The sequence below is a fragment of the Alligator mississippiensis genome, chromosome 2 (assembly GCF_030867095.1).
Source record: "Alligator mississippiensis isolate rAllMis1 chromosome 2, rAllMis1, whole genome shotgun sequence".
Classification (NCBI taxonomy): Eukaryota; Metazoa; Chordata; order Crocodylia; family Alligatoridae; genus Alligator; species Alligator mississippiensis.
This window is the reverse complement of record NC_081825.1, coordinates 148,122,764-148,134,797: the sequence shown is the minus strand read 5'-3', so window position 1 is coordinate 148,134,797 and position 12,034 is coordinate 148,122,764. Positions and strand designations below refer to the sequence as shown.

At 45.9% G+C, this 12,034-nt stretch overlaps 1 protein-coding gene and 1 long non-coding RNA gene across 5 annotated transcripts in view; one reads left to right on the top strand and one right to left on the bottom strand.

Annotated features, from left to right (window-relative positions):
* CDS1 (CDP-diacylglycerol synthase 1) overlaps nucleotides 1-12,034 on the bottom strand; it is a 124,368-nt gene that overhangs the window by 65,111 nt on the left and 47,223 nt on the right. For all 3 annotated transcript variants that reach the window (XM_019479338.2, XM_019479337.2, XM_019479332.2), the window contains exon 2: nucleotides 8,103-8,230. In XM_019479338.2, the coding sequence (XP_019334883.1) occupies nucleotides 8,103-8,230 (128 nt within the window). The remainder of the gene's footprint in view (nucleotides 1-8,102; nucleotides 8,231-12,034) is intronic.
* LOC132248614 (uncharacterized) lies at nucleotides 8,702-10,709 on the top strand. Of its 2 annotated transcripts, XR_009459913.1 has the most exons (4): nucleotides 8,704-8,786; nucleotides 9,624-9,717; nucleotides 10,140-10,221; nucleotides 10,341-10,708. It is a non-coding gene; the product is annotated as an uncharacterized LOC132248614 (long non-coding RNA). The 2 variants fall into 2 exon arrangements; XR_009459914.1 differs by having other exon boundaries at nucleotides 8,702-9,717; nucleotides 10,341-10,709.

Here is a 12,034-nt window from a genome sequence, read left to right as displayed (position 1 = left end):
AAAAATAGATAAGAAGCACATTTGACACATCTGGAAAGCCAACTTTATTAGAGACAGGCCAAGCCTCAAGGAGTCTAGCCAACCATCTGGCATTATGACAAGTCTTCAATGTTTAACTTTTACCAGATATAACAGAAACTGCAAGATTCTTTGGATCACCATAAAAATAGGGATAATATTTAAGGAGGGGGAGGGGGATTATGTAGTGCTTCATCTATATGCTCTTAAAAATTAAATAAAATTCCAATTCAGGTAATGGTCCTGTTGCCAGATAAAAAAGAGGCCCTGCCTCCATATATTAGATGATCAGAGGGAATATGATCCTAACAAGTACCCTTGACTCCACCCTTCAACAAAGCGGTATTTTGCACACAGAGCACTGACAGCTGTACCCTCCAAAAATGATTTAAGAACCTAAAGCAGATTTTAAAGCCATGTGTTAACTGGAAGTGCTGAGGTACCAGATTCTGAATAGTATTGAGGACAAGTCTGGTTAGAGACCCAAAGTCCTTCAAGATGTTTACCCTAGTAAGCTGAATCTGAAAATCATCATGCACTGTTGGTCCTCATTCTATGATAGTAGCAGAATGACACTAAAAGTGTTACAAGTTTGTGTTCATGCTTAACTGTCAGGACAAGCATCAAGATGTGAGCAGATAACATACTAAACAAAAAGCTACTAAAAACTAAAGCATCACTAAACTAATTAGAGCAGTGGTAAGCAACATGCAGCCTGCAGGCCAGACCCAAACAGTGAAGAGACTGGATCTGGCCCACAGTAGTTCAAAGAGTCAGCAACACACTCCAGCCCAAGCAGCAAAGGAGGCATCCCCAACATGCTAATGCCTGCCTTTTTCTATCTAGATTCCTGTTGTGGCATCTGCTGATTGCTTGGAAGGTCATGGTTGGGGCTGGGCCACAAGCAGTGGCCCACAGTGGTAAGAGACCTTCAGGAAATTGTTGATGCCTCTATCAAGGCATACCAGAAAATGGGACTGACACAACATTCAGAAGACTTACGTCCTCCACCAACAAGCTCCTAATGAGCAGTCCCCAGCTCCAGTAATCCAGATCCATGGTTGATGAGTACCTCTGAACTTTCACTAGTTTTTTCCTAGGAACAGCTTTGTATGTTTTGAAAAAGTATTTTATCTAACCAAGGGCATAGAGTAGGTTGTTTAGGCTGGGGGAGATCGCTTGTTGCTTAGTTGCTTAATTGCTGGCCTCGCTAGAAGGAAAAGCTGTATCAACAAGGTCCCGGGGAAGGTTGGAAGGGGGGTTACTTGGGGGTGGAGTTGGAAAAGGGGGGTTACTTGCTGGACTTGCTACACATTTCATCACATCAGCAAGTTTAACCTGTTACGTAACTATATAAGGCTGATGCACACTGGGGTGGGGGGTGCTTGCTTTGTGAATGATTGCCAAGCACCACTTTCTGCGCAGAAATAAAGATTAAGTTGGATCCTTCACCCCAGGGGGTGCACAAGCGCACCGGGAACGAACTCACTGTCCTTTGGGGACAACAATTTCTGGCGACCCAGATGGGACCCTAGCTGACTGCCTTGCCCGGTCCACCTCTTCGGCTCCGGCAACAACTGTGGACGGTGCGAGGGCCAGGCACCACCGACCTTATTCATCGGAGGTCTGACCGTCTCCTGGTTGCCTGACGGAGTCATGGAGGGGCACAACGGTGCAACGCTCGAAGGACCAACTTAATCAGGTGGGGCGAGGGAGGTTTCAACAGACTGGTGAGTACTTCTTTTAATATTTTGAGCAGGTTGGGAAGAGACGGCTTTAAAAGTTCCAACCATGTAGGAACACTCACCCTAGGCGAGTGAGATCGGGTGGCAGCCCCGTGAACTCCTTTTAATCAGTTTGGTTCTGAGGCTGAGCAGCGGTCGCCATCCGGTAGTTGGATAATGGGAAGTAACCAGTCTAAGATTCCACCCTGCAGTCCCTTAGGATGCATTTTAAAAAACTGGCCAAAGTTTGAAAGTGACCCTATGACAAAACAACAGATGATTCGGTATTGCAATACATGTTGGCCACAGTACCAACTTGCGGATGGTGCAGCCTGGCCAGAAAATGGGTCTTTGGATTATAACACAATCTTGCAGTTACAATTGTTTTGTAGGCGCCAAGGGAAGTGGGATGAGATGCTTTATGTAGAGGCATATATGACTTTGTATGGGGATGGGGCCACGCAGAAGTCATGTGGAATATTTAGGGAAAGCGGCGTAACGGCTTTACAGGGGGTCACCACAGTATGTTCGGAGGAGCCGGAGGAGGGAGACGTGCAGTTGCTAATTGCTCCCACGGCTCCACCGTCTCATCCTGTGAACCCTGCATCACCACAGGGGACTTTCACTGCACCTGTAACGGCTCGTCAGGGATTCCTGGCTGGCTCGTCCAGTCCGTCGTCCCCCACCTCCCCTGACAGCCTTGGGGTGCTGTCCCCGGGTCCAGAGGATGCGGGTGATAGCAATCTGGCGGTAAAAGGGACTGTAGGAGATAGGGTGTTTAGCCCTGTGGTGAGTCGCTTACGATCAGGGGCCCAACCAGTAGTTCAGGCCCCTTTACGAGAAGCGGTGGGTCCTGAGGGAGAACCAGTTTTTGTCCATGTGCCATTCAGCACGGCAGACTTGATAAACTGGAAACAGTCTGTGGGCCAATATCGCCAGAATCCGGGGGCAATGGCCCAGTTGTTCTCTACTATTTTCCTCACCCACCAACCAAACTGGATAGATATTCAGGCCTTACTGGCCGCTCTTCTGACTCCAGAAGAAAAGAAGTTGGTCTTAGAAAAAACACGCACGATAGCACAGCAGCGTCACCCAGCCGGTAATGTAGATGAACTTTGCCCTAAGGAAAATCAAGACTGGGATCCCAACACCTGAGGGGGCCAGAGGGAGTTAGAGCTGTATCAGGAGTTTGTGCTGGCTGCTCTCTGGGAGGCTATCCCCAAGCAGAAAAAATTTGTCTAAATTGTACAAAGTGAGGCAGGGTCTGGAGGAGGATCCATCCAGTTTTTATGGGAGGTTGTGTGAGGCAGCCAGACAGTGGACGGATTTAGATCCGGAGCTGCAGGAGAATGCCAAGATGTTTAACACACTGTTTATAGGACAGTCAGCCCCAGATATTAGGAAAAAAACTACAGAAGCCTGAAGGAGCAGCTGGAATGAGCATCAGCCAAATGATTGAGATTGCTCATAAAGTATACTTCCAACCGAGATCAGGTTAAGGAGAAAAAAAAGAAGATAAGAGAATAAAGGCACAGGCGTCGTTAAAAGCATCGTTGTTGGCAGCGGCAATTGTAAATCAGAGGAGTAGAGGATGGGGCAGGGAAAGTAGAGGGCATAGAGGAGGCGTGAGCTATGCTCCGGGAGGCTACGGCCAGGGTCCCAGGCTGGGACCTAATCAGTGTGCTATTTGCAAGCAGGAAGGGCATTGGAAAAATGAGTGCCCCAAGAGGGGAGAGAAGAGACGAGAGGAGAAAGAAAGATTGGGTTGGTGCATAAAAGGTTCGATAAGAGTCAAAATGTGTGGGTTCATTTGGCAAAGGACGTATTAAATGACACTCATTTTTGTTTGGCAGGTGGAACATCGGTTGATGATATTTTCACGTCATGCCTTATAGGGGTGCCCACTCCATTGGAAGCACTCTGGAATCAGACTTGGTTCACATCTGGGGAAATAGGAGGTCCAATCAATTACACTAACAACCCCATGTGGGGAACCATTACCACAGAAAGAAACACTAGTACCTTTGAAATAGATTTGTTGACAGTCACCTCCCCTGATAACACCAGCTGTGCCGATTTTGTGAACTGTACCCAAGCTTGCAAAAGCCTAACCAAAAAAATGAAAATTTTCAATTGCTCAGACATGACTAATGTATCTTGCAACTATGGTCATGTTATATTACCCCGGGGGTGGTTCCTCCTTTGTGGGAAGACTGCCTATTCATATATCCCAGCCAATGCCACAGGAGGCCCTTGTGCTCTGGGCCGGTTGACTGTCTGGCTACCAGGTATGCCTAAGACCTCTAGTAAGCGTCACCGGAGAGGTTTGAAGGTGCTAGATGAATCCTGTGATAGTGACATAAACCTCCTGAGTAAGGCCGAGGTAGTGTCCTTAGCAGTTTCCATAGTAGGGGTGCCAGGCCTAGTGGTGGACACTGAGAGGCAGCTTAGTAAGGTGGCCTGTGCCCTGGCAAAGGGCCTAAATACAACTTCACAGGCCCTAGCTGCCCTCAATATTGAAATAAAAGAACTAAGAGGAGCTACTCTGCAAAATAAAACAGCCATAGATTACTTATTGCTGAGGCATAACCACGGATGTGAAGAGTTCGAGAAAATGTGTTGTGAGATACTCAAGAAATCAATTTCTTCCCCCGTTCACCGCGTGATGTTTGTAAAATCATCAATTACAAACCCAATCCAAAACAATCGGGAGGGAGCGAAGAGATTTCTGGAGATGAGAAAGATGGTCGAGGACTATGATCGTATTTCCTAGGGTCATAGCCTCGAAGTGGGGATTTGATGAGTACCTCTGAACTTTCACTAGTTTTTTCCTAGGAACAGCTTTGTATGTTTTGAAAAAGTATTTTATCTAACCAAGGGCATAGAGTAGGTTGTTTAGGCTGGGGGAGATCGCTTGTTGCCTAGTTGCTTAATTGCTGGCCTCGCTAGAAGGAAAAGCTGTATCAACAAGGTCCCGGGGAAGGTTGGAAGGGGGGTTACTTGGGGGTGGAGTTGGAAAAGGGGGGTTACTTGCTGGACTTGCTACACATTTCATCACCTCAGCAAGTTTAACCTGTTACGTAGCTATATAAGGCTGATGCCCACTGGGGTGGGGGGTGCTTGCTTTGCGAATGATTGCCAAGCACCACTTTCTGCGCAGAAATAAAGATTAAGTTGGATCCTTCACCCCTGTGTGTTTATTGGCACAAGCGTACCGGGCACGAACTCACTGTCCTTTGGGGACAACATGGTGAGACACTGGAGAACATTATTTCCCATATCTCAGACCCACCTCTTGCAAAAGAAATCGGCAAAGAAATCCAACATCACCTCAAATGTGCAAGTGCAGCCTCTGGGTGCCTGAAGAAATGGGTGTTTGAAGATCGTGACATCAGATCCAAAACCAAGTTTGTGGTTTATCAAGCAGTCATGATTCCCACCTCACTGTAATGAGCTAAGACATGTACAACGTCTGAATTGGAAGGTATTAAATCTGGTTAGGGTGTGTGTGCAAGGACTCATGAAGCCAAGTGAAAGCCTGTTTATATTAAACTGACTTACTAAAACTTCTGTTCCTAACTGTTAAGAAAATGAGTTGCTGGATGTGGCAAGTTACTTCCAGAATATTTATGTAGTGAATAACATTGTCCTCCTGTCACATTTCAGTTATCAGCCTATGACACTTCTGAATATACCTTAGTTGGACTACTGCACACAGTTAATTACAACAGCAGAATGAACTGAATGAGATGACTTAAGTACACAAAGTGCTTCATGTTTGAAAGAACTGTGCCTCTACAGCTAGCTTCATGTACATATAAAACATTCCTGCATTTGACCTGATTGCTACTCAGCTGGTTTTGAGGTTAAAACAGGAGCTAAGCAAGGCTGCGTCATCCCTCCAACACTTCTAAATCCGGCATGCTCGGGACCAAGCATGTGCTGGAAATTTGAAAATTGCAGTTTTTTGAAACTGGAGTGGCTGCTGGTCCTGAAGCGGTGACCGCACAGAGTGGGGTGGTGGATGGTAGCAGCAGCTGCCGCGTGCAAGCTTCCCTGTCCACATCTGGGGGAGGTGGTGGAGAGCGGCGGTCAGTCCTGGAGCAGCAGCTGCACACAGAGTGGAATGGTGGTGGCAATGGTAGCCGCTGCATGCAAGCTTTCCCTTCTGCGTTCAGCGGGTGGGGGGAGCGGTGGCCAGTCTTGGAGCAGTGTTCACACACAGAGCGGTGACACGGGGTGATGGATGGCAGTGGCAGCTGCCATGTGCAATCTTCCCCCTCTGCGTCCAGGGGAGCGGAGAGGAAAGCTTAAAAAGTGCTGGATTTTTGACAATTCCGGATTTTTGATATCCAGATTTATGAGGTTATACTGTATTCCTTGCCATGATGCTACATCTGACCACTAACAGCTTCCAGCCAGAGTGGAGCTAAAGTACAGAATAGATGGTAAGCTATTTCATCTCAGCCAACTCCAAGACAAAACCAAGATTGCCCTGACCTTGATCACTGAGCTCCAGTACACTGATGATGCTGTAGTGTGTGCTCACTCAGAAGCAGAGCTTCAGGAAACTGTTGATGCCTCTATCAAGGCATACCAGAAAATGGGACTGACACTTAACATTCAGAAGACTTAGGTCCTCCACCAACAAGCTCCTAATGAGCAGTCCCCAGCTCCAGTAATCTAGATCCATGGTGAGACGCTGGAGAACATTATTTCCCATATCTCAGACTCACCTCTTGCAAAAGAAATCAGCAAAGAAATCCAACATCGCCTCAAATGTGCAAGTGCAGCCTCTGGGTGCCTGAAGAAATGGATGTTTGAAGATCGTGACATCAGATCCAAAACCAAGTTTGTGGTTTATCAAGCAGTCATGATTCCCACCTCACTGTATGGAGCTAAGACATGTACAATGTACAGGAGACATCTGAAGTTGTTGAAGTACCATCAACGCTGCATGTGTAAGATCCTCCAAAGCCAGTGGGAAGACAGATGCACCAACATTAGTGTTCTCCTGCAAGCAAACCCCACGAGTACTGAGGTGATGATCATCCAACATCAACTTCATTGGGCCAGCCATGTCATCCGGATGTCCAACTCCAGACATCCAAAGCAAGTTTTATTCTCCCATCTCAGCAATGTGTATGCTCAAGAGGATAACAGAGAAAGCACTTCAGGGAAGTCCTGAAGGCCAACTTAAAAAAATGCAACACTGATGCCAACTTGTGGGAGACAATTCCCCAGGACTGTCCCAAATGGAAGAAAAGTCTGCTGTAGGGATCTCAGTGCTTTGAAACTTCATGACAACAACAGTAGATGGAAAAGCAGGAGCAGCAGAAACAAAGCATCATGGAACAAATCAAGAATCCAGCGCCACCCACCCCACACAAAAACACACATCCGAGCTGCAGTAGAGTCTTTTGATCCCAGGTAGGCCTTATCAGCCATCTTTGGACACACAGATAAGACAATAATGGAAGACAATCATCCTCAACTGTGAGGGATTGCTGAAGATGATGACTCAACTGATATGTCTACACTGTGTTCCTCACCTGTTCCAGTACACTTCCAAGCATATCCAACCTCCTGCTGACAACCCAGAAGCCATGGTGGGTGTAGATCCCTACAGTCACTTTCAAAACTTCTGTTTTCAGCATGCAGGGGCACCCCAGGGCAGTTTCACTATTGTATTCTTGGCTCTGACAAATGCAAGCGAAAGAAGAATGGGACATGCTTGGGAACATCACTGCCTAGACACACTAGAGATGCAGTACAGGCATGCCCTTTGATTCCTGCCAGCTATGGGGAAAATAATAAAATAAAATGGGTATTGCTTGCTAGCTCCCATCTACACTTAATTATTTTGTTACCATCTCCCAATAAAAGGCACAAAGGTTGATGGAAAAGTGAATGTAAAGCTAACCTGTAAAAAAAAATTTGGATTCCTCCTTCTTTAGCAAAATGCAAAATAACTCCAATTAACTAAAGGTGGCCAGAAAGCCAGCATATTACATGAAGCCAAAAAAATTAATCTTCTTAAGATCAGTCACAGTTACTGGTATCTGGCTCCCGTCTCTCTGTGATGCTTCAGCATTTAAGTTAAGTTAAAGTTATTTAATAATTATTTCTTTATAACGGATGAAGCCAGGCAATCTTTGGGTGGTGTACTGAAAATGTTAATTTCATAAAAACTGGTACTCAAGCAAAAATGTAGCTAAAGAGCCATAATAATAGATCCAAAATAAAGGTATATGTGTAAAGGTTATCACATAGGAAATTAAATTTGCAATATAATTACATTTAGTCAGCAAGTCTCAACATTCTTGTCCCAAATGTGTTAGGAATCTCACTTTACTATACCTGGCAGATACGCCAGAAAGAGCTCTTTTGAGTATTTCTGGAGTGCTGTCTGTTGATGGGGGAACTTCAGGAATATCTGAATCATTTCTGAGATCTAAATCTCCAAATCTGTCATCCACATCCACCTCCTATGACAAAAAAACAAAAAAACACATGTGACTATTATTTAACTCTTACAAAGGCAGTATACATTTTATCTGAAACATCACTTCAATATGAAAACTATTTCTCAGACAATGCAGTAATGGCAGATCAGCATATCTATAGATGTTTAGGCAGAATGCAGTTTAGCTCAACAAACATATATTTTACACAGATATTTATCTTCTAATGAACTGAATAGCTCTGATGATACCTAAGGGCATATGTAGACAAAACAATATTTCCTGTTAACACCGACGCAATTGCATTTGTGTTTGCAAGACCCGGGATTTCCTGCTGTGTTGCAGGGCACTTAGGTGCCTGCTCCTAGAAGAGTAGAAACTGCCTGGGGAGAGCCCAAAGAGCCATTCAGGAGCCCAGGTACAGGTTGCCATGGCAGCTAGCTAATGAGGAAATTAGTCTGCACCTGCACCTGGTCAGCTGGCCGGAAGGGGCAAGGCCCTGGGCCCATATAAACCCCAGGATGGGGACTAGTGAGTTCAGTTTTCTGCTGTCAGCCAAGGGGGAAGGAGCCCTCCTAGAGTGAGTGAAGGGAAGAGGCCTGACTAAGTTCTGTTCCTAGTAATGTAAAGGGGCAGAGCATACCTTATGCAGCTTGTGTTATGTTATAGCCCAGGGGCTTATGTTTGGTTGTTGTTTTACAACACGGGTGGTTTGGGTGAGGCTACTTGGGGAAGAAGGAAGCCTCATTGGGGGCCCACTGCAGCGTGGGGACCCCAGCGCCAGAGAAGGTGCAGCATTTTGGGTGCACAGACCCCAGCATCAGAAAGGGCACAGCATTTCAGGGGGTGAGCAGACCCCAGTGCCAGAGGGGTGCAGCATTCAGGGGGTGAGCAGACCCCGGGACCAGAGGGGCACAGCGTTCAGGGGGCGACCAGGTCTTGGCGCCAGAGGGGCACAGCTTTCAGGGGGTGAGCAAAAACAGAGCTGCGGAGGGCCCAGGCGCCAGTGAGGTGCAGATACAGGGCTGCGGGGGGCCCAGAGTGGACAAGGGGGCCAAATCACAGCAAGGCCTAGACAGGACAATGTCAATGCCATCTGTGAGGCTTGGGGCATGGTAAAGGGGCGGTTGGAGCCACGCATATAGCCCGTAAGGCTGGGGACCCACGGGGTCCAGGGAAGTCCATCAGGACCATGTCCGACTGGGCGTGAAAGCAGCCTCCCTACATTACATTTACATCAAGATGTGGCGGGCAAGAAAAGAGGGTGTCCATCAGGCCAAATTGGCACAGTCGAGGGGCCTTAGGAGATCATGGCCATCCTTAGGGACCCTATCCCATGACACACTGGTCCAAAAGTCCATTTAGCACCTTTAACTGACACTACTTGGAGATGTGTTATTTTTGCTGCACTCCCCAGTTACAGCACCCCAGCTATGGAAACAGCCAGAGACTCCAAAGACTTCTAATTAATCCCCTTCACCATGAGGTGGCACTGTTCCAGCCTTTAGCCAGTAGGTGCCTTTGTGTGTTCTTTTTTTTTTTTTTTTTTTTTTACCTTCACTCACTCCTCACCCCTCCCTCCTCCCTCACAGCATGCAGTGGAGTAGTTACAGGTTTGGGTCACGTCTGCAAATTATTATTTTTATTTTAACAAAAAGGAATGGGGGAGAGCCAATATTCCCTTAATTTACTACCCCCTCTTAATTCTTCCACCCCCCGCCACCTATAGCATATGTCCTCCTGCCCCATGTACCCTCCACCTGCACCCCCCATGCCTCTACTGTGTGCTGCCACTACAGTGGGCATAGCTCTAGATGACAGTTGCAGCAGTAATGGTAAGTTTTTTGCAAGTAGTTTGAAACTTTGGAGTGAGCAGTTACATGACTGACTTCACTATTGCAAACCTTCTGAACTTCATCACATTCCATTTCAGAACCGTGACCAAAAGTTCAGTGGCAGGACACTGCCTACCAGATCCGACACCCAAGATATGCAGCATCCTGGGTGACATTTAGGTAATATGTCCCACCAACTTTGTGGAGATGTGTGGGGGGAGGCGAGGGGGGAAAAGTCCATTTTTTTGACTGCTCCAAACCCTTCTCCTCTTCCTTTTCTTCTTTCCCCTGCCCTGCAGAAAATTTTTGGAGTCAGAACTTGCTGGGGTCAGCAACCAAAAAAAATTAAAAATGAAGAGAGTGAAAGATCTATATTGTGCAGATTTGCAGTAATTTTTTATTTTTGTATATTTCGTATGTATTTTATATTGTAAAGGTGCTGGGGAGGAAGATCTCCCTTTTGTATAATACTGTTATCCTTATTTATTTAAAATCTTTGTTAATTTAATAATGTATTACTTATTATTTAAATTCTTTTTTTAATTTAAATTTTAAAAAAATTATTTTTTTTCTTTTTATTTTTTTTACAAAAGAAGAAAATGCACCACACCGCTCTTTTTTGAATAAAGTATTTTATTTTTGCTCTATATATGTCATGTCTGCTTTCAGGTGAGTTGGTGGGGAGAGGGGTGGTTTTCAGAGACTGCGCCCACTTCAGCATGGGGGTCTGGTTGAGGGTTTTTATGGAGTCATGGCATTACTGGAAAGAGTTGCAAAGAGTTGCAGGGTGGACTGTTGTCAGAGGGAGGTCAAATGCTTGTTAAGTACTACAGTGCAGCCAGCATGTCTTGCAAGAAAAAAAAAGACTAAACAACCACACCCACCACTAGTGGCAAGCAGGCAATCTGCAAAACTTCTCCATGCATGGACCTCCCAGGGCCTTTAGCAAGTCTTTAAAGACTTTAGTAAGTCTTTAATAAATTAAAATGCATTTCATATGCATAGTCATGGGGGAGGGGGGATTGGGGGTTGGGGTTAACACCTGCTGCCGCAGGTCCAAAAACAGCTTTTTTTTCCTGCCACCCTGGCAGCTTTTTTTTTCTTTGCAGGCTGTACTGTTATAGGGGGTGTGATGCAAAAGTGATTTTTTTTCCCCCCAAAGCTTTCTTTGCAATGCAATGCAGCACATTTTGTAGCTGAGGTTGCAGACCGCACCCCCCTGCGACAGCTGAAATTATGTCCGTGTGATTCAAAGTGCTTGATAAAGGCCCTATGAAGATTAGACCAAGTATTTTTCTGTATTTGTTTAGATATTAAGCTATATGTTGTTGCTAAAAACCTAATTAAAGTCTAAGATGTAGTGAGGCCTTGCATAAAGTAAAGCCTAGTAAATCTAGCAAAGCCTAGAAGTAGTAAGGCCCTGTGGTGCAGTTAAAATTACCTTATCAAAGGAATGCAAGGCTTGTACTGCTAATGGTCAAGCTAAGGACAGTTGAAGTAAAAGGAATCTGAGTGGTCATTCGTTATCTGTATAATTCAGAAGCTCTAAATGAGCTGGAATATTTGGAAACCATTCAGAAGGAAGATACAGCTCTGTGAAAAGGATTAGTTAGCTGTTGCCTGGATCAGTGGGCCCGTGGACCTCGAGGAGCCCAAGGACTGCATTCCAGGGTCCTTCCCGGTACCCCTCAGACACTGTTGCTCAGGGACACCTGACTTCGCTGAACTTTGTGGAAAGAGAAGCTTGCTGTGTATCAGGCATCAGAGGGGACTGCCGATATGTTGCCGACACAAATTGCTTTTGTCTGTCATTGTTTGTTTTGTTACTACGCGTAGTTGTGTTTTTGTGAAGTCAATAAATCTTTCTTACCTTTCTACCCCAGACCATACTCTCAATCCGGAACCCTCCGCAGGCAGCTGAGACCACCCCCCCAGCCGGCTGCAACCCTCTCCCACCCTGGAAAGAACTCATCATATTTTGGTCAGGATTGCT